Source organism: Pithys albifrons, chromosome 6, assembly GCF_047495875.1.
Source record: "Pithys albifrons albifrons isolate INPA30051 chromosome 6, PitAlb_v1, whole genome shotgun sequence".
Taxonomy (NCBI): domain Eukaryota; kingdom Metazoa; phylum Chordata; class Aves; order Passeriformes; family Thamnophilidae; genus Pithys; species Pithys albifrons.
The window spans coordinates 18,463,980-18,487,416 of record NC_092463.1 but is presented as its reverse complement, the minus strand read 5'-3'; the positions used below and the strand labels follow the sequence as shown (position 1 = coordinate 18,487,416).

The 23,437-nt window shown below is 35.3% G+C and overlaps 1 protein-coding gene across 2 annotated transcripts in view; it reads right to left on the bottom strand.

Annotated features, from left to right (window-relative positions):
• EML5 (EMAP like 5) overlaps positions 1–23,437 on the bottom strand; it is a 107,525-nt gene that overhangs the window by 19,048 nt on the left and 65,040 nt on the right. The window contains exons 24-32 of one of the 2 annotated variants that reach the window (XM_071557699.1): positions 22,858–22,946; positions 21,886–22,062; positions 20,804–21,005; positions 18,989–19,115; positions 6,819–6,897; positions 5,636–5,765; positions 4,871–4,969; positions 2,850–2,870; positions 443–616 (exon numbers count right to left, since the gene is read on the bottom strand). In XM_071557699.1, the coding sequence (XP_071413800.1) occupies positions 443–616; positions 2,850–2,870; positions 4,871–4,969; positions 5,636–5,765; positions 6,819–6,897; positions 18,989–19,115; positions 20,804–21,005; positions 21,886–22,062; positions 22,858–22,946 (1,098 nt within the window). Of the gene's footprint in view, positions 1–442; positions 617–2,849; positions 2,871–4,870; positions 4,970–5,635; positions 5,766–6,818; positions 6,911–18,988; positions 19,116–20,803; positions 21,006–21,885; positions 22,063–22,857; positions 22,947–23,437 lie in introns of those variants that run through there. The other variant, XR_011698008.1, reaches the window with a different exon arrangement.

The window sequence follows — 23,437 nt, the reverse complement described above, 5'->3', positions numbered from 1 at the left end:
TTAAGACATCAACTATATGAGATGCATGAGAGATTTGTACTGGCATCACATTTCTGCAATTTGTACTTTTGGGTAATAATTTTAGGAGTATGACAACCTAACAAGTAATCAGATTTTAGAGAAGAATAGGAACAGAGAAGAATGATGTAACAATAATAATATTTTTACAAAGAATGAAAACTACATTTTTCTTTAATTATTCTAGCTGGAAATCAGTGAACTATCTTGATCTGTACACAGCAGTTTCAAAGGAGATATGTTTAGCAGTGACTGGAATGGGTAAATACATTTATTTTAGCTCTTATTGTACAGAGCATAGGGCACAGCACTTATTGTAATAATTTTTCATCTGATGACATTTTAATGTTACAATGGCTCTTGACTCAAGCCAACATACCTCAAACAATATAAATGCATTCTACAAAAACAATCACTTTCCTACCTTCCTGCCACTTCCAAATGGTGATGGTATGCTCGGGATCCAGCCCTACAGAGAGCAGCAGCTTGCCAGTGGCACTGAAACTGACTGAGCAGACGCCCTTGGAATGGTAGCACCGCAGCACCGACAGCGTCTGTTTGTTCATCGCATCCCACACATGAATAGAAGGAGCTGTAGCTACACAAATACAAAAACATGTCATTAGAATACACTTTGCAAATGTCTTGTAATTTGCTTATTGAAGCAGTTAGTATTTTTTAACATGACAAATAACATTTTTGTGATCAGACAAGGGGAAGAACAGAAAGAAAAGGAGATTTTGGCTTCTCTTGAGAAACCAATTTACGGCAAACAGGATCATTAGGTAGAATGAAAAAGTAGGCCCCATTATATTACCAGAGATAAACCTTCCTTAACGTGTTATGACACTTGTGAAGCACAGCAGTAGCTCTGACAGCCAGCTGTTTACTCCTGTTTCAATCCTAGTAAAACTTCAATCAGCATGCTAACTCAAAAAACTTCATAAATACTGAGCAACTCATCAAGAATGTAATTTCTACATGGGGCTTTACAACAACTCATGGCTACAGAGAAATGAGTTTACAGTACAAGGCCAAAATCTTTCTAAACAGTGGCCATCTGTCTGAAATGCGTGCCCTCTTAGGAGAGCATAAGCGGAGTTGTCAGCTTGCTAACTGATGTACAGGAATTAGGGTATTTAGTTTGCATTGTTTGGACTGCAAGCTCTTTGCACCAAAAACTGTCTTTCCATGCTACTTATGTATGTGATTATCTCTACCATGATGACAGCTGGTTTTTCCCCAAATGCAATACCTTCTCAAAAGACCTTGCAATCCACGTGTAGTTTGCAAACTCTAAACAGTATTTGAGGGCATTTCCAGGACAGTAAGATTCTAAAACTTCTTTACTTTTGATCCTCAGTAAATTTGAGTGCAGAGTAGGGAGGTTACCAGTTCTTGTCATATCCCAGATTCACATAAACTGAATTCTATTTCAGCTTCACGCTTTGTGTTTCTAATCAGCTAAATCTAGGCCCTCAAAGGCACATGTGATGGGAAACAGTAGGCACAGGGACCTAGGCAAAATTTTAGACACATGAAATTGTTTTTGAGCACAATCTCACAGCTGTTCCAAAACAGTCTTAGAAAAATCTTCCTAGTTTCTTTTCCCATTGGAATTTCCTCTCATGGCAGTAATATGGTGTTACCCTTACCTCTTGCGAGGTACTACAGCATAGTATGGACATGCCATTAAAACAGAAAGGGCAGGGGTTGACAACAACTGGCATGTCCTAAAATTTTCAGCAAACTCCTTGCTGTCCTTCTAGGAAGCTGAGTGAAGGAAAAGTTTTGTCATGGCCCTTAACTGTTTCTTCCTCTTCAGCACTCCCCTTGGTAAAACTCTGTATTGCCCTTGACCTCTGCACCTACTCTATAACCATGGCCAAAACATTTTTTTTAGGGTGGCAGACAGAAATTTCACCTAGATTTTCTGAATAAGAACTGACAAAATCTTTCAGAGCAAAATTTGCAAAATATGAGAAAAGGTACCTATAATCTTCCTTCCATCCTTAGAGCAAACAAAATTTTGCATATTTCAAAGAAATCAGCACACATTGAAGATGTCACTGTACATTTGTTCTTCACAGAACAAGCTTTAGATCCACATGACGATTATTATATTTTGTAGTACATGTGAACACACATTTATGCACCTCTGAAGCTTCTTCACAAGACAATTATGATGCTCAACAATGAACTCATTCGCACATGATGGTGATGAATTTTTAAGATTGCAGTTGAAAAAAACAACATATTAATAAAAAATAGCCCAGTCAAGACTGTCAAACTATCAAAGACCCAAAATGATACAGGAAAAAAATTAAACTGACATCATAATAAGCATTTTGGATCAGTAGGAATAACTATATGATGATCGTACAAAAATGTGAAAGGTGATTGGTTTTTTCACTCAGTCACCTAGGCCTCCTCAATGGAATTTACTTTAGAAATGCATATTAAAATTATACTCAATTGAATATCTAAAGGAAATGTTAATTGTCAGCCCCAACATGTCTGCAAAACCTACAAGCATACACAGGAATGCCACAGTAGCAGTATGTATAGGAACTCATTCATTACTAAGCAGCAACAAGGCAATACGCTACAACAAAAGTAGTTTTTAAAGTGTGTTCTAATATTTTTATTGTTTCTATATTTACAGTTCACTGATTGTTGTGGTTTATATTCAGTGCTGACAGTAAAACGACTGATACGGGGTTTTAATAAACTGAAAATGAATTCACGTCACTTATGGCTCTATAAAGCTGCAGAGTGCTACTGCATTGGCTAACTAGACCTGAGAGATGTTAAAATTTTATTTCCCTTACCTGACATATCTGCTGAGTCTCCTGTAATGGAAAAGCAGCAGAAAGATAATTAGATCAGAAATAAGATAAGTGCTAAAGGAAATAGACGCCACATTTAGTGTAATGTCTTAACACACCCTTGATGTCTTCTCTTTGCATTGCAGTAGTACCTATACTGCTTTTAAAGATGAATAATTACTGATAAAAGGAAGCCACATCAGAAAGAAGTCATAGAATGAATATATTTTGATTTCCATTTTGAGTTGCAACACAAAAATCTAGTGTTGGTGTATGTTAGATCTCTCTCTGCCAAAATAAATGAAAAACATATTTTTCCTGTTATTGATATTTTAACAAGTAAGTGGGGAAAAAATGCTGATTGCTATTCTGCTGATCTTGACAAATGGCAAATACACCCAATATTCTTCTACAATAGCATTAAGAAATCAGGATTTTAAAGGTTCAGGTACTAAGAAGTATTACTAGGACTCTGCATAGCATTATAGTTCAAAAATACTTAAGATGTGTTTCAGTATACCTTTTGATGATTTAAATCGTGATGGTGATGCCATGTTTGTGCCAATCATATCAGTAGGAAAAGTAGCAGCAGTTAAACATGTTCTTTAACGAGTATGTATTCCTTACTATTGGTTCAAAATGTAAAAATAAGTGTTGTTTGAAGATATTTTGCATCCAGCTCATTTTTCAGATATAATTCCCTCCTTAAAAGTTTTTTAGTTTAATTTTTAAGTGTCATCTGCCCCTGATTTGTATGCCTTAATCCACATTACATAACAGTTAAAAAAGTTCTACTGCTACTTCATGTAGCAGTGATTATGAAATTTTTTTAAAGGCATTAAGTCCTGTGTTTTTCTTGGGTAAGATGAACACTGAAGACAAAAAAACTTTCACATTCTTCCCATACAGAACAGCAAACAGGGCCAGATTAAGAAATATGCTGAAAATGCAAATTCCTTAAAACAATAAAAGGCCTAGAATTCCTGCAAATGTTCTTTGCAACCAAACCATATACAAAAAACTGCTGATAATTTTTTCCAATTAAATAATGACTGTTAACAATTTGTTTAAAATCATGTGAGGCAAGAAACTCACCAAGACATGAAGCTATTTTAGCTAAGCAGTTACTACTATCAATGAGTCGATTTTAATGAGACATGCACCTAAAAATCCAAAAGACACGGGATAGGAGGTAATAAACTGTGAAAAACTGACTGTACTTAGATGAAACATCTAAAATAAACCTACATAAAAAAACAAGCTATTTTTACTAAAACGAAATAAGGGAGTTTTCTGTATTCTCTGCGCTGAAGAAAACAACCAGATTGAACTGCAACCAGATTGCAGGATTACAAAGATCCCTATTCTGCAAAATTTAGAACTATCAGGTTGTATCAGCTATGCAGATGCACAGTGAGTTTTTGCTTTTTCTTTTTTCTTTAACGTGTTTAGTTCATAGATCAATTTTAATGTCACTATGAAACAGATATATATATATATTTTCCCTCTAAATATAAATTTATGTGTAGGGAAACACCATTAGAGTTTTGGTTCTGCCTGGAATATTATGAATATGTAGTATCAAACTTCCAAGTACATATTATGATCTTCCTGATGAGATAAAATCTACATAGTGTGCCATGCATTTTAAGAATTCTGGGTTTAATCTGTATAGAAATAAACGTTAGCTCAATTCAGCTTCTTTGGGAGGGCTAAGACTTCTTGGAAAGCCTAACACAAGCTAATAGTTCAATAAAACCAGACTAATTTCATGGGGCTTAAGATTTTGGAAAAAATAGTTTTGATAATACTCCAGACAAAAGTTTAATCTTCTTTCATGCCTCAGTATTTTTTGTCAGCTTTACTAAATTACATTTAAAAAACACATAAAGAGGAGAGGTAACTGAGGAACACTCATACAAACGGAGAGAGCATAATCAAGTATTTTTGTGATTTATCATAAACTTACAAAGCCCTAATTGCATGCTCTTATGTTAATTTTTTTTACAAAAATACAAACATACCTACTTGGCCAGTTGCCACTATGTTGGTAAACTTGGGATGCTGATTTACAGTGAGGCACAAAATATCATCATTGTGTTCCTGGTAAAAAGACTGAGAGCCTAAAAAGGGAAAAAAAAATAATGCAACTTAAATTAAAACATTTATACACACATACACACAGTCAGTGTTTGAAAATTTTATAATATTTGTTAGAAAATAGGATTATGGTGATGTTGCATTTTGGAGCTTAAAACCAGAAAACAGAAACAATTTTTTATGTCAACTTTAACACACAGCACTCAATAACTCCAAACTATTCTTTAAGTTCTCTACATCAAGCTGTTGAAATATCACAGGAACTAATAGCGTCATGTTACTCTTTAAAAGGTCTAAGTTATCTAAACTAAACTGGTTATCAGGAATGAACACATGTACAGTTGACTGAAAAATAAACCAAATAAAAATACTATTAACTTACTTTTAGAAAAAATTAAACTACAGTGACTCTGTTGTTCAGCTCTTTTAGTTTCTGTGATCATTTTAACATGCAAATTTAAAGAAAATAATACCAAAATAACCAAATCTATTTCCTTCAACGTTTAGTCACCAGGAACATTTTCATATACTTAGTTTGCTTATGCAGCTAATATGAATCATATCTACAGATGGACTTTTCAGCAACAAATAATAATTCTTCCACATACTTATTTAAAACATACAAGCTACTTCATAAACTGTAACTGCATGTGTGTGAAGAAATATTTTCCCTCAGAATTTTCTCCTACCTGTTGCCACATTATACAAGATCCCAACAGAGGCAGTATGATATATTACATCAGCACCATCATTCAAATAGTGCACATTGTTTCTGCAGTCCTTGCCTCGATACCCAAATACCAGCTCCAAAATTAGGTCCTAAAAAAGATATCCACATCTATTAGATACTCAAAACCTTAAAGCAATTCTGAACTTTGCAATTTTTATAGGTTTTTATTTTTTTATTATGTCATTACATAGTAAACGAAAAGGAGTTTAACATTTCTCAAAATAGCAGAAACTGGGATTGTGCCCTCCCTGTCAGTTTACATCACTGCTCATTCTTGTCATACATAATCCTGGCACTCTTTCATATCCGTCTGGTGGATGCTGTAGAATACGTATGTGAACATATACACACATGTATATATACATATACATACACATGCACATAAATAAATAAACTGCAGTGAAGAACAAAGTTCTTTTAATACTTTTAGAAGAAACAAAGAAACAAAGAATGACAATCATTGGTCCAAAATTTAATTCCAGCTGACAATTAAGAAAGCTGAATTACATCCTAAAAGTTCTAGAACACTAATGCCAAAAAGATGCTTAATACACTACACCAAACATTTTGTTTTATAACATTGACGATAACTGAGTTGGTATAAAGAACTTCATTTTCCAAGGTTAAATGAAATTTCCACTTCGGATTAATCAGAAGTGAGTATCTTTATTGGCAATTGCCATGTAATGAAAAAACAGGTATCCAAGCTAAAGGAATCATTAATGGAATTTTTAAAATTATTTTAAAACTGCTATCAGTGATAAATTTTAAATGACGTTTTAAAATAAACTTAAAAACATTTGCAATAAAAATTGCTTCATTTTATTAGCAATAATACATCCTTGAACAATCCAATTATCTAAACAGGACATAATGCTTTTTACAGACAGTTCAAAGGTTTTAAAATTACAAAGAATTAAGTTGTACTACACTTAATTTAAAAGAAAAAGAAATACAACCTTTTTTTATTGATTTACAAGAAAATATCACTCCCACTTTTTCTGCTATTTACCCACTATTCACTGTTTCCATCTTTGATACATTTAAAATAAAACAATCATTTAACACGTCCATAAATGTGTCAGTTTCTGGCAAAACAGAATCCTAAAAGGAGAGGAAGAGGAGATCAATGTTTTTCTTACCTCTATAGGTCTTTTTTTTTTCCCCACATTATTTGTCTGAAGCTTCTCCGGCTGTGGCAATGCCCTACTAACTGGTGGTCTGAAATAAAGAACTGTGAATAAGAGAAGGCTGTCCGTCACCCATTCCATACTAACACAGTACCTTCCAACCTGCTAATGTACAGGGAAAACTTATACCCTATCCTACTTAACTAGTATTTCTATTTGTCTTTAGAAGGAATACCTCTGTCAAAAGAGAAAAGCAAAATCCAAAATCCTTTAATATGCTCTGTTCTCTGACAATTCTTCAACAATTCATGGTGTTAATGCAAAGGCTTGTTTTAAAATTATTGACCACCTATAAAATAGTCTTAGCTTTTTCAAGCTATGTTCTTAGGGTACTACCTTCTTCTCTGTAGCAATTTTTACTGAATAAAGGCTTACCTGATTAATCTAAATACTTGGAATAATCATTCCCGTTCCCACATGCCTTCAGTAGACCTTAACTTCTCCCATTTTTGCAATAGTTTGCAAAGACCTCCAGGTGCACCTCCCCATTCACCCTTACACCAATATGAGGCATCAATCAATGCTCACTTGGAAGTAAACCATGACTGTGCAAATGCAGGAGTTAACAGCCATAACTTACATTCACTGTTCTGAATAGTCCAGATTTAATTAAGAAATCTCAACTAGATATGTTTAACATATATCTGTAACCTATCTTTTCACATTATGTTCAACTGTTCATATACAAAGAAACATACCAACAAAAAAGCTTTATTTATTAAAATTATGTAACTATTCCAATCATATCCAGACGACTTAATCGAGAAGACAGTGTTAAAAACTAATAATATCACATATAAAGCAACAGGTGAGCTCTCTTTCATATTCCTTTTTAGCACAAAGCACTTTTAATTTCATCTCTCCTCTTGAGTGATGACTTTGATTCAAAAATAATGATTGTCTTTTCTAAGAACAATAAAATATGATTTGATTTTACACTGTGTATTTTGAACTACAGTTAAAAAGTATTTTTTCAGTTATTCAAATAAAATACCATTTTCTTAGCTTTAGTTCTTCATTTTCCCTGCCTGATTTCAGTATATTTATAGACGAATGTCATATCACAAAACACTTGACATATTTAATTCAGCATCACACATCTAGACTTTATGAAATGTGAAATCTTTACAATAGAAAATCCGAGTCCAGATATAAGAAGAAATATTGCTACTTTACGCTGCATAGTTAGTTCACCCTCTTGAGTCTTTTCATGGGGAGGGACCATGGGCTGCATCAATTTCTTATCAGAGCAAAGTATGAAATAATAATTTAAAGTTAAAAAGAAAATTCAAGGCAGGAAGGAAGACAACTAAAACTCATATTTCAAATTCATTCATAAGTAAGTGTCAATTAAAACAGACAACACTAAGTGAAGTATGGAGAAAGACTTCCACAACTTCAGGAAGAATGGTAGACTAACACAAAGAAGGTAGACTAACACTTGTTTTAGTATGTGAAGGTGAAAAAGTAATCCTCTAACATTTGGAAAAGAGAAAAAAAGCAAACCAGTCACAGTCTGGGTTGTCTCCATCATCTATACAAGCACATTGGCAGGAACCATGGAATCTATCTCATTTTTGTCAGCAATCCCAACATCCAATTTCATGCCCACTTTTGAATCACTACTGTCTCTCAACCAGCTTTTTTACTTGACAGGAAATTCCTACCCTGCCAAGCTATTTCCCAGGTCTTCTCTTCTGTCCTATCACTACTGACTCCTGGGACTCCCACATTTAGTCTGTCATACTACAACTATACCACTGCTAAGTAAAATTCTCACTTTTTCATTTTAAAATATATAGAAAGTACACTTTTATTTAGAATTTTCTAAGTTATGACTAGAAAAAACTCCCCAATGTTTACCATATTAACTAGATATGGACAGGGGTCATCTGACTCATTTGACTGTATTTGTTCCCCACTTTCATAGCAGATGAGGAATTTCAGTTATAAACACATTGATCAGGAGGTAACAGGTATCTCCCAGTGCCATAGAAGTCTTCTTATCACTGTGTGCTACCCAAACTGAATCAAATCCAAACAAGTAGAACTGAAATGCATTAACAGAAATTGAAAGGCACAGATGCAGTACAGGGAATGGACTTCCTGAAAGCATTTCAGTGACTCAGAGAATAAAAACCTGCCCTTATCCATTCAAGTAAATAAAGAGATAAAGAATGGGAGAAGAGGTAAAACATTATACAACTGCTTGAGAAGAATGTCTATATTTAAGGATTGTACAGACAAAATATAGGTTGATATCATCCTTAGCAAATCATTGGAGTACATTTACATTTGTACATTACCATACAAGAGAATAAAGTGAATGCACATTGGTCAATAAAACTTGACAAATTTTACTCAGTTTTATCTCCTCACAGGTCACCTGTACAGCTTATCCAAGTACCTACCCATGAAAGACTAAGTGTATGTTGATCCAGAGCAGTGGAACTGGACACAAATTAAAAGCTTTTCCCAATTAAGCTTCAATATGACAACTTGTGCGTTTAAAACCAGGAATGTTGAAGGACGGGAGAATACCTTTACCCAGTGTTTGGGGTTTTTTTTAAAGGTGCAAAAGCTGAAGGTATTCTCCATTTGCTATTTAATGTGCAGGAAAGTGACTAATGGCATGTACAACACATAGTGATCCTATACCTGTATGCATAACTGGCTGCATGTTCAAAAACTGTGTGGAAAAGATGGGAAGGAGAGCACGAATAACATTTTGGGGTAAATGCACATATGGATAGGGTCAGTTTGAACATGCGGAAGGAGAGTTCCAGCCATCTATCATTAGGGAAATAAATACCTTAATATTGGCACTTTATTTTCAAAATGAAAATAGAGTTGGTATATATTTTAATATTTCTTGCTATGAAACCATAAGAATTGAATACAAGCATTTTGAAATAGTTTGTGAAACAAAGAAATCCCTTCTTCATACTTTTAGACATAGCTTTAATATTATAGATACTGCTATCAATGTTGTCTTGTATGATACTGTATTTCACTCCCTATTTTTATGATTCATACTGAGTTTCTAAAGTTATTAACAAACAAGCAATGATTTTCTATGATATAGAAGATAAAAACCACCATCAATTCTTTGAGTTCCATGGTAACTTGACAATGTAATTTACAACATTTATTTCTGTTTTAAATATATTTTGGGCATGACTTCATAGAGCAAATCACAGCTGTTGGTACAAAAGAAAAAGTCCCTTTCTGCAAGGATCACCAAAGCTGCACTTCATACTTAGAAAGATTTGTAGAGAACTTGGCAATTGATTTTGCATTACCCTTCAGCACGAAGTGACTTTCACTGCCCTCCCAAAAGCTGTTGGCAAGTATGAAGCATAGAAAGAATTTTAAAAGTAAGGAGGACTTCTTTCAATTTACCCTTGGCAAGAACTTCAAAGCCACTTGTAAACCTTTATAGAGGTCTAATTTGTGTTAGAAGATAATGAAACCTGCTAGCTTCTAAATACTGTTTCTTGATAAAAATTACTCATAAATACTTTCACATGTCCTATGAGTAGTAAGGGCCAGTTTGTTTGCACTAAAGCAAATACAGACAATCTAATACTTATATTCAGTAACATTTACATTTTGACATGTCAGGTGAGACTGTCCCATCAAATGTAAATCAGATGTCCACCAGGGGGCTGGAAAGAGTGCTAATCTCTATATCTTAGTAAATATTAGTGAAAAATACTACTTGTAAAACATAGGGAAGTTTAATAGTTCATTGAGTTAATTTTATTGTGGTAGTTAAAAAAAATCTAACTTATTGTATGAAACAATTACAATAAATATGTGTAAATTTAAAATTCAAAATACAGTAATATTCTGAAGAGTGATAGGTGCATGGTATAGCACCCAACATGACAGATGGCTTTTTAAGGAAAATGGGAGATGACAGTAAAAGATGGACTAGATAGCAAAATAAAAGCATTACCTGGAACCTCTTTTCAGCAGCAGATGGGAAAGAGAAAAGGATTACTTATACAAGTTTGGCTAAAAGTCAGTTGTTAGTGAATTATTCATCTAAATAATTATTATTGACTTCCTTGTTCATTTACCTCTTTTTACAACAAGGGGATCACTAACTTCATAGACTATGAAATCTATAATTTATATAGAGAACTCACATTCACTCAAATGAGAATTATGAATTTGTGTTTGCATGAGAATATAATCCTTAGGAATAATTGCTACTGTAAATAAAGAAAGCTGGAGCAGACCCAGAAACCTCTGAGGTATATCAAGTGTTTAAAGAGTTGGCAAACACAACACCTGAATTAATCAAAGAAAGGGTGTGTGGGTTTAACTTCCCAAAATGAGCTAATAGATGACACAGTCAACTCAGTATTAGAGACAGACATTCAAGCTCACTCATGAAAATACGTTCAGTTATACTAAAATACAGTCATCTCAGTTAGTCAAAATGTGTGGGGTATTGAACTTGCTGATATATACTGTTTTCTTCATGACTATTCAATTCAGTTTATGATGACTGTAGATACTTTGCACTGGATGTGTTTCCTCAGACATCTATGAAGCACACTCCTATACCTCAACTACTGAAAAATCATTATAAAGCATCAGAATATATGGGCATATACAGATTATTTCCTCATATTTGTAGTATGCATGGGCATTTCCATTAGTGTGATTAGCAGGTACTCTTCCACTAATTTGATTTGCTTTTCTTTTAAGAACTACCAAGAAGCTCCATTGCAGCAAGGAGGACACTAGTTAGTCTTTTGCACTTACAGGTGGAGCAAAAATAATTTAGGGAATCATTTAAGAAAAGTTTTGCTGAAAATTCAGAACACAATGTTAACAACTCACCAGTTTACAAAAGGATTTTTTCCTCCACTGAAAAGAGTGTGTTTTACTGAATGTTTTCTAATTAACTCTAACTTTATCCTGCAATGCAAGACTGATGCACTTTCTTCATATAGGAAACCACTAAATCCTTTCTCACAATAAAATCCAAATGTAGCTTGAACAGGTTTTACAGTCAACAGCATGCAATTCTTCAATGACTGCAGAGTTCAAATACCCTCAGATAATTTTCACAGTAAGCACTGTCCAGGGGAAATGAGAGTTCTCCAACAATGGAGCACAGTTTTCTCTTACAATTTTCCTGAGTCCACCAAAACAAATGTTCATATAGTCAGAGGAAAATTTTTAGCTTCGATTCGGCAGTTTCAATTCTTTAATATCCAATTCTACCTTTTCAATCTCATGATTTAAGTCAGGAATAAAATTTTCCACATGGACCACACGTGACATACCAAATTACTAGCTAGCAAATCTTTACATCTTTGGAGATATGATTGGATACTGAGCTGGTACAAGGCAGATTTCATACAAGGCTTTTGTGCACTCTTCATCACTGTAAAATAGAAGACTTATTTGAAGCTGCATTCAACCTATTTAGCAATATGCCTATGTTCCAGTTACCCTTTCCTTGAAGTGCTCAATAACTGCATATTGTTCAGGTAACTTCTTAGGTTTTGTCCATAAAACCAGTCTACACAGATCATAAACCAAACACCAATCTTCCAGCCTTCATCAGTGGGGCATGCAGTCATTCCTCTATACATGCCCTTTTTAGTTGCAAAATGAATAGATTTTTCTTTTTGCATTGAAAAATGGAGATTCTTAGGTAAACCTTGATATTTGGTAGTTGGCTTTTTCATTTCCTCAAAGACATGAGTCTTGTCTCATCTTTGGGACTAAAAATAATTACCTGAAACCGGTAAAGGGAGAACTTTCCTTTCCATAATACTGTTCCAGTCTACAGCTTGTTATACAAGCAACTAATAGTAATTAAACTCATACTTGGAAAGAATGAAATCTGAAATTTCAGGGGTTTCTGTCTCAAGGTTAATGCCCTGTACTAATGTACATTCCAATGGGCAGAAATATTTCTAAAGAAAAGTAAGTTTTCTAAAACTGCTTTTATCTAAAAAAGTTAACTTTAAATTTAACATTCCTGTAATCTAATTTATCCTCAAAACAGAGAGACAAAGAAGAAGCTGCTAATATAAAATCTCTTCTTATAATTTTTTTGTTTGATTCTTGTCTTCTCCCACAAGTTAGCAAAAAAATCTCTAGAACTTGTGCTACTTACATTGAAATTACAATGTCACTAGACTGGTAAACAGAAAAATTTAATTTCATTCTGTTCATTTATCCAAATCATATGGATGATGCTTGCATTAAATCTCTGAATTTCTCCTTCAGTGGCAATTACAAGGTGATAATTATGAGGTTCAGATAAAGGAAAACTCATTTCAGTAGATTCCTCCCTCTCTCACTCCCTTGGAAGTACAATTTAGACTTATCTACTGTCTGTATTGGGTAAAAAAAATCTTCACTTTTGAATCTGTAGAGGACTGGTTTGTAAATAGCTCTTTTAGTTTCCTTCCCATTTTTACATCTGTCCATAAGTCCTTATACACAAAAAAAAGTCCTCAAGACAAAAATTAAGTAAATATATAAATAAAATCAGGAACAGTTTTGTCACAATGCCTGGTGTTGAATTTTATCTGGGAGTTGGTACAAAGCATCCCAAGAATTTTCGAAATATATAAACCACTGGGATCTTTTCATGCAAGAGATCTCAGCACACAGACTGAGTAACAGTTTTAGCTGCTTGCAAGCCTTTAAAATTTACAGTGAAAAATGAAACCTGATTTGCTGGTTGTTTAGTTTTGAGTTCTCTTGACACAATCATTCTTATGTAAGGGACATTAATCACAGCACTGCCTCTGTGACAGTGACAAATAGTAAACTTCGGGGAGCATAAGAACAGAATAAGAATGCAAACATATTCTCCAGAGTCATCTCCCAACCTCCAGTGATTTGCAGGTCAGGGAGTAGCTGAGCCAAAAGTGTTTTCAAAATCAACCATGATGGACTTTTTTCCAAGCAATTTATCTAGCAAAAAACTTACTAGAAACGAACTCTCTGTAAAGGATGGAAACAGTTTTCATATTTATTTTGTGATGCTGAGTACGCATAACCATTATATAACCAAACTAGTCACAGAGTAGACATATTTATACATTAAAAATATTATCTATAAGCATTATTATTCAAAAAATTATAAATAATTCAAATTACAGGCCTAAGTGCTGCCTCACAGCCAGTGCCATTTTGTGTTTTCAACAGAAGCTGAAGTAAGTATTGCAATTTCAGTGATGTAGTATGGTAATTTCACTACTAGAGAATGGCATACCATTAGTAAAGGTGGCCTTAAACAACACTCAAGCAAACCAAACCAATTGAATCTGAAAGAAATCTTGAGCTCTAGAATCGTTAAGTTTTTTTAAAAGTTGCCTGAACTTTAAAGCTTTAATATACTTCTACCCAGCACATCAACTTTTACAATACTAGCATCTCTAATACCTCTCATTTTCTTTTGAAAACTGAATTGCTTAGATAAGATTCATTAAAAAAAAAAGTCCCAGATAAACTTGGGAAAATCATGTCTGTCCTGAAGGGAAAACAAAGGCAGTGCTGCCTGGCAGTACAAGTTGATGCAACTCACAAATCCAGTTAATGTGTTAGCCATAAAAATGATGAAGACTCAGAAATGTCCGCTGCTCCCCGTAAAACTGTGCTGTTGTAAAGGGGAGAAGAAATTTTTTAAACTTCTGCTATTGTAAAGAAAAAAGTATCTTATAGGCAAATCGAAAAACCTGAGAACAGGAAACTACATTTGTTGAAGAGCAAAAATAACCCTTTGCTCAGATTCACGTTCTGGGAACTGCATTTGTATTCTGAATTAAGACTCACTGGAATAAAATAGTTATGCTACAGCAAAAGCAGAATTCCATGTACCTTCACAGAGAAGTTACCTACCCACCAGACTACAGCATTTTGCAGCCTCTTTTGCTTGCTCTCCCTTCCTGACTCTAGAGATTCCTTAATTTGTTTCTGCAGAGCTTCAGCAAAAAACCACTGTTTTGACACACCTGATGATAAGTATTTGATTTTTTGAGAGACTAAATGGCATAAAACTCTCATTTTCTATGTCATCTTACTGCTTAAAGAAAAGATGAGATTAATGTAAATTTTCTAATAAGTATTACTACCAAAATAATTGCAGTGAATCAATTTTTGGTACCTACTTGAATAATAACTGACTCTAAATGCAGGCCACAGTGTCAGACTATAGGTCCTGGCCTCAGAGATGTGCTTTTGTGAGTCAAAATTAGGAAACATGATATTTCAGGTAAGTTGGTTCTTTTAGTGTTCTATTGTTTATCCAATTTAATTGTCTAGATGCTAAAAGTCATAGTCTTCATATATAGAGGAAACTTCACTATTAAGCCAGGGTTTATGAAATCCATTTCAGCTGTCAGTACAACGATCTTAAGTAGTAACTCCATTTTTTGTATGGTGTCTGAAGACCATACATAGCTTTGGACCTACACAAAGTCCAAATTAGTTGAAACACATTCTCAGAAGCACGTTCTACCCTAGTGTGTATAGGAATTCAAGTATTCCAAAAAAGCGTTATACAAGAAACATATCTCTTCTGATGTTTGACAGAATATGGAATGCCACAGAGGTACCATAAATAGTGTGAACAGCTGCCCCGTGTTTGCATGGCAGGGTTTGGGTGGCAGGAGGGGCTCCAGGGCTGGTATTACGACAAGCTGCTAGAAGTAGAGCCAATGCCAGCCAGATTCAGGACAGACCCACCAAGGCTGAGCCATTGGTGCCAGTGGTAACGCCTCTGGCACAACACATTTAAGAAGGGGGGGAAAGTTCCTGCCCAATAGCAACTGCACAAGAGTAGCAAGAATATGAAAGAAACAACTCTGCAAACACCAAAGACAGTGAAGAAGGAGGGGGAGCAGGTGCTCCAGGCCCCTGCAGCCTGTGTTGAAGACCACAGTGAGGCAGGTTGTCCCCTGCAGTCTATGGGGGTCCACAGTAGAACAGATAACCCTCCACTGCCCATGGAGGACCCCACACTGGAGCAGGTAGATGCCCGAAGGAGGTTGTGACCCCATGGGAAGTCTGTGCTGAAGCAGGCTCCTGGCAGGACCTGTGTTGCCATGGACAGAAGAGCCCACACACTGGAGCAGGTTTGCTGGCAGGACTTGTGACTCTGGGGGAGTCCACAGTACAGCAGTTAATTCCTGAAGGACTGCACCCTATCTGAGGGACTCATGCTGGATGCACCCTGTGAGAAGGACTCACACTGGAGAAGTTCATGGAGGACTATTTCCCATGGGAGGAACCCCATGTTGGAGCAGGGGAAGAGTGTAAGGAGTCCTTCCCCTGAGGAAGAAGTGGCAGTGACAATGGGTGAACTGACTGCAACCCCATTTCCTGTCGCTCTGTGCGTGGAGGAGTTAGAGAACTGAGGAGTAAAGTCAAGCTCTGGAATAAGGGAGAAGTGGGAATAAGGTGTTTCAAGATTTAGTTTTTATTACTGATTTGACTGGTAATAATTTCAAATCATTTCCCTGAGCTGTTTTGCCTATGACAGTAATTGATGAGTGATCTGTCCTTGTCCTTTTTTCAGCCCATGAGCCTTTTGTTGTATTTTTCTCTCACTAGCCCAGCTGAGGAGGTGAATGATAGAGCAGCCTTGATGGGCATCTGGCAAATTAGTCATGGTCAATCCAAAAGTCTGTATAAGTTATACATGCTCTGCATAACTTATACAGAAACAAAGACTACAGATGGACATTTTTTTCAAAAGACTAAGAACAGAATTAATTCAATAAAGGTTGCTAGTGCTATATTCTAAAATTTAGACAAAGACAGCAGCTTTCATGATTATGTCAAGGTGCCTGAAGAAAGACACAGAGACTAACACGATTCTGTCATCTGGCACAACAGGGATGTGATTTCATTGAAACAAGGTCCAGGTAGGCATGAGAGGGGTTCTCCTTTCTTAACTAGTGTAGGTCCAAGCATCCTGGCAGCTGAGTCTACAAGTCTGAAGGGTGGCCTCCTGCCAAATACTTTATTTAGCATTCACTCCCATCAACTCAGAACTATGGCCATGCCACCCTGACACCTGATCCCATCAGATCTCGGAAGCTCAGCAGGGTCAGCCCCAGTTAGTACTTGGATGGGAGACCTCCTGGGTCTCCTGTAGGTTCTAGTCCTGAGGACTTCACTGTCACCATCCAAGCTCGCTCAGCCGTGGCAGATGAACCTGAAGAGTTAAAGGGTGGGGCCAGTTCTGCGCATGCTGTGCCTCACCTAAAACATCCACTGTGAAGGCTGGAAGGGCACACCCACGTGGGAGAGCCCTGCCCAAATCTTCATTCGCAAAGCCCAGCCATGAGGCGATGAGGTGACATCAACTCAGACTGAGAACTGGACTTACTTTTGTCCCTTAGCCCTTTTCGACCTATTAACAAGCTACTATTTAATAGCAAAGAGGTAAATCCCTCACTTCCATTTTCAAGTGGAACTACTTTCCCAAGGAGCTTGTTATTAAAATGCATCTAATCTTGGACTTTGTGCAAATGAACTTACCTTACTACCCCCTGCCTTCATAGGAAGCAAAAGAAAGAGTAATAAAAATAAAATAAAAATTAGTATCTATGACAGTAGACTAAAACATTTACCAATCTTACACAATATTAACTTCAGCAGAACAGAAATTAAAATACATACAGTAACCATAATCTGGTTTTATTCTTAAAAAAAAATTTTCTCTGAATTTTTAGGGCCCCAGACTTTTCAGCAATGGAGGGAATGGAATTATTTCATGAACTTTTATGCATTCTGAATCAGAACTTAATTCCCTTGCTACAGAATTAATTATCTTTTAATATTTTAATAAACTGAAAATCACAATTCACTCAGCTTCCCAAAATAATTATTGAAAGAAACACAAGAGGTTTATGTTTTCATTAAAATAAAAAAAAATCTTCAATCATAGCTTTCATACCATGCACATTATTTCTTTTTGATTTCCACATCAAATACATCTAACAAAGAGAAAGACCATTTCTCATTTTAAATGCAAGACAGGGAACCAAGGCATTATACACAGGCATCCCACTCCCTCCTCCAGCAACACAACTTAAAAGACAACACAGCATTTTCACAATGTCAAAATGTATTTCTCAACAAGGGTATCACAGATCTGTCCACCTTCATTGCAGAAAGAGCCATGAGCACAACAGAGCTCTTCACATTCCTGTGGAAAGTTTCCAATCTGATATCTCTCTACGTCCTTACACCTCATTATATCGTGTTGCTCTTCTCACTTCCCTCTCTTTATTATTAGCGTTCCTCAATTGCCATGTTTGGAATCCCTCTTTCCTTTTCCCTCAAGTATACTGTCCACATCTGTTTTGCTGACAACAAACAACAACTTTCAGGGTCCTGTGTTCAGCTGCAGATTCTACAACAGTTAATGTTCTAGTGATTAAAAATTGTTTTACTTATTTCGCATCTACTTTATCTTCTGGTCTTATTCTACTCTGCTCCCCACCCCATTCTCTTCTAAAGCATACAATAGTGAACCAGGCAATACAACTAACATTGCAAAGCAATCAACTTAATTTTCCAAGACTAACAGAAACTGCAGAACCACTGTGGACAAAATTTTTTGAAGAAAGGTAGAAGTTATGTGGAGACAGAAACAGTGCAAGGAGCAATTAGAGCTGAATTTGTCAGACTATTTTGTTGGCAGCACCAAAAAATGGAGAGTTGACTGTCACTAAAAACATTGTACAAGTTCACACCTATAATGACATCACTAGATACCACTCACTATTTAGGCTTCAAAAAGAATATATTATTAAACACTGGCAAATAAATCATCTCAAGAAACTCCCCAAACGTAATAAGCATCCATCATTTCTAATCTTTTATGGTCTCTGAAAAATATATACAGTTTAGTCCTTAGGTAAGACTTTTTTTTTCTCCAAAGAAGTACTTAGACTCTTTATATACATATCCTTTTAAGTTAAGAATTATGTATTCCAATACGATTTTGTTTTACTATTAATCATCTTTTCAGATTGATTTATTGGCTAGAATTGTAATTTAGTAATTACCTTTCATCTAAAGTTGGCTTCTTTTGTTGAAGATGAGGCTTATAATTTAGTAATTACCTTTCATCTAAGGTTGGCTCCTTTTGTTGAAGATGAGGCTTAATTCCAAACATTGGTCTAATGTTTGTTGATAAGGCTTTGATGGTGTAATTAATTTCATTTTCCCTCGTCACATCACTGTCATAACCTAACAATGAACAGTATCAAAACAAAATAAGATACCAGAAAAAAAATTAAATCATGATTTTTGCAGGTTTCAACAATGTACTGGATGACAAAAACATTTACGGCATCTATTATTAGTAACATAAACAGACAACAGAAAGAAAGCAGCTGGAAATTATGAACATTGTTCATAAAAGACATTCTAGGAAAAAAAATTACCTACAATATCTTTGTGGAAAAAATTATTAAAGAGTCAAGGGACATTCAAAGCTACCCCATTTCTGCTTGGTTGGCCCTTAACTAGGATCGCTAACACAGGACCTTGCTACCTGACACCTGCTCTTAAGATCACTAAGCTTTAGCACCTGAGTGTTCTCAGTTCCAGCATCCATAGGTTAGGATGGAACCTACAGGTCTGCACAAGGTTCCTGCACAATGCTTTGGGGATGGTCAGGCACATCAAAATGGTGTTTACTATGGTAAACATGACAAAAAAGCTAAAAAGTGACAGGGTTGTTACTCATCCTCCGGTTTTTTTTGTTGTTTTTTTGGGGTTTTGTTTTGTTTGTTTGTTTGTTTGTTTTAAGATAGAGACTCCTGAGAACATTGTGAATAGTTCTTAACTCTAACAGAAATTAATAGGACCTGACCAAGACAAACTTTTGTGGATAAAGATGTCAATGTCTTTTCTTGCAAAGCTTCACAGACCTCTCTCTCAAATACTTTTGAAGACCCAGCTTAAGAGGGTTCTGTGTAAAGCACCAGAGCCTAGGGAAGTTTATAGGGCTAAGATGTGCTAACAGATCACAGGTAGAAGCTGAAGATTGCAATTTTTTTCCTAGGAAGTTAATGTTGTAGGCAATTAAATTGCTTCGTGGATGTATTCTTCAATTATTTTAAGAAGAAAAACGGGATAAAAACTCTTCTTCAATGAATGCTTAAGATATCTCTAATATTTAAAGTAGTTCTTTGGTCATTTAGCAGATTTTAGTGAAAACTGAAGCTAATTTATTACACAGAACTATTTAAAAAGTAGCTGTGATGATTTAAAAATGCTTGAAGACTGAGAAATTGACAAGGAGATAAAACTGCACTTGGGAGAAAAGAAAACAAGTTTGGAGGCTCATGAACACTTGGAATTATAATATGAAAAGGAACACAATAAGTATAACAAAACCATCAGAAATTAATACTACAAAACATAATTAACACTTTATAACTATCGATATTATGATCTTGCAATAGATTGTTCCATATATAATCATCAGTCTACTGTGCTTCCATGTTATGGAAAAAGATGCAATAACATCAAGATAACTGTGATCTCATGTTATACAGATTTCAATATAATTCCTTTAAAATTAGTGCCTAATTCTAAACAGTGATGTTTCTATTTTTATGTATATAGATTTCGGGTAGCTATGTATAATTGACGATATTTTTTTCATTTAAAAGATAAAAGAGGCTGTTTATATCCTCTGACTGACTTAAAGCAGTAAGTCAAACATTTCACTGTCATTTTCTTTACAGCAGTTTATCAGTCCTTTCCCCAAAAATAAATTTTATTTAACAGTTTTTGAAGACTCTGCAATATTTAAGATCAAAACTATCTCTAAAACATGATTATTCCTAAACTAGCAGCCTTCCATGAATAAAACACAGTCTTCTTGAAAGACCATAATCCAGCTAATTCTATAAATTACTACTGACCTCCATCTTCTTCAGAATCTAGATCAGACTCTTCACTGTCACACTGCCTGCTGTCCCGATGTCCTTCCATCTCGTAAGTCCACAGCATTAAAGAGGTGTCTGCTCCTCCAACAGTGACCAACAGACTGTCATCGTAGGTCCAACGGACGTTTGTTACATGGGTGCTGTGAGCAACATACCTCTTAAATTTTCCAAACTTTCCCTAAGAAGGGAAGAAAAAGGCAAAGATCAAATTTAACCTGTCTGCTAGACAAAAGTGAAATGAGTTGCCAGTGCACAACGACATGTTCTCAACTTCTTTACAATTCATGCTTCAGCTGTTTTGCATTTCATATGATTGTATCACGTGATTTGCCAAGTGCCTCTTCTATAGCAACTTCATGAAATGTTAACCATGTCTCCATATCAAGCATGCAAGAATTAGTTTATAAACATACCAGAGAGAAACACTCAACCACTTTCTGTGAGAGACAGTAAACACTGGACCACTTTTTGTAAGAGAGACAATAATCTAACTGACTTGGAGTAAAATTCACATAGAATATTTTCAGTCACTATTTGTACATTGTTATCATCCTTAGCATGGCAACATTTCTAAGTTGAAGACATATTTACTGATAAATATGCAGGAAAACTAGAAGGGTTCTGGAAGTGTAGTAAAAATACAATGTGCTTCTGCAATGGATTTTCTATGATGTATGATTAAATAGTATTAAAGCTCTTCATCTTAGAAAAAAATTACTGAGGCTGAACAGAATGCACGCCCTTAAAATCATGAGTGAAATGTAGGTGAGAAAGAGATGCTTATTATCTTCCAAAGCATTCCAATTCTTACAGTTTTTCCTGTGCCTTTGCCACTGTCAGCAGCAAGACACTGCATGAGATGGCTGTGTAGTCATTGATTATTCTTACTAACTGCAAATTTAATGCAGTACAAACTGTAATGTAAAACTGAATGCTTTCTTTGATCATAAGGAGAAAAATATGAAAGCACTATTTTGTTCTGAGTGACAATTTCTCACAGTTCTGAAAAGGCAGATTCATTAATCAATGTTCTCCATAAACAGATGAACACTACTTACTTTAGCAGGGTATCGGAACAGTTTCACAAATCCAAAATCATCTCCTGTGGCTAATACTTTACTATCACTAGTGAGGCATGAAGCAGTTACATCAGTCACTTCACCAATTATTGGCCAGATCCCTTCACAGCAAGAGCCCAAAACACTCGTCCATGATGCCCAGCCAATCTTTTCTACCTACAAAGACAATCCATTTGAGACAGAGCATTCTTCTTCCCAGGCATTTTTCTTCCATATCTGATTTCAAGTAAAAGTGCTTGCACTGAAAATTATAACTAAAAGAGTATTTTAAGACAGTAATCGTGTATTTTCTTACTATTCAGGATTTCATTTGAGACCTGTAATTTTACCTCTTTTTAACTTTCTGTTCCAAAACCTAAAGAAGTATTTAAAAATATTTACCTTACCTGCCCTTGCAGGCTAAAGAAAACATATTATATTGTCCAATACTGCCTTTAAGTTTCATGGAAAATATTATTTGAAAATTATCCATTTGTTGTTCTCTGTGCCCTTTGACAATGTTCTATGTCTGAGAAAACAAAAACTTTATAGCTACAATATACTACCAATGCCTAAATGTATTATGTATAATACATTGCATTGTTATATAGAGAGAGACGTGGTTTTCCACAGCAGGGTTAGGGCTAAGTAATCTGCAAGAGATTTTCAAAGGTGTTTAAGTACCAGAAAAGGCACACAGAAGTCCAGTGAGATTTTCATGACTAAGTCAGACAAATGTCAGTTATTTAACAGGAGAGACAAATGTGATATTTTCTACGTATTTTAGTATTCTGATTACATTATCTAGTTGAACAGGCTGGAAAAAAGGAATAAAGGTCAGCAAATGCCAAAACAGAAGCTTTTTCAATAGATCAGTTAAAAATTACAGCTTTATACATCATTCTCTCTCAATGTGGTATAAATGGCCATATCATAACTCTAATTTTCAAACAAGGCAGTAGAATTCCTCACCTCCAAAGTTGGAATTGTCTGTTTTTTCCCACGAGGGGCTTCAAAAAACAACTGCTCTTTAGCACCAGTGTTGACCTGCAAGAGTTTCCCTATAAAAACATATTATATATTGTACGTTAACATCAAACAGAAGATTCCATTTTACAGAAATTTTTGTTGCACTACATAAACTATTTGTTTCTATTGGAAAAAGGTGGATGCATAAACAACGGGGATCTGGAAGTATGGTCTTCTATAGAGATCTAAAGATATCTTCAATCCCTTAAATTCACAGCCCCGTCTCGTCTCTTTGAAAACTGTAATCATTCATCACTTTTCTCTCCTTTTTATGGTAGTCCCATCAGATGATAGACAAAATCTACTGAGTCTAATTCCAAGCTTGTTTGTGATATCTGGCTGATGACGCGTGTGCCCTTGGGATGTAAAAGAACATATGTTGCCTGGACAGTGGATGCTTACAAGCAGGTGACTCCTTCTTGCCTTTATACTACTTCATTTCTGAGGGAAATTCTCACCAATATTTCTGTTCTCTTTCTCTTTTCAAAATTCTCAGAGGAATTTAACTCTTAACATTCTTTCA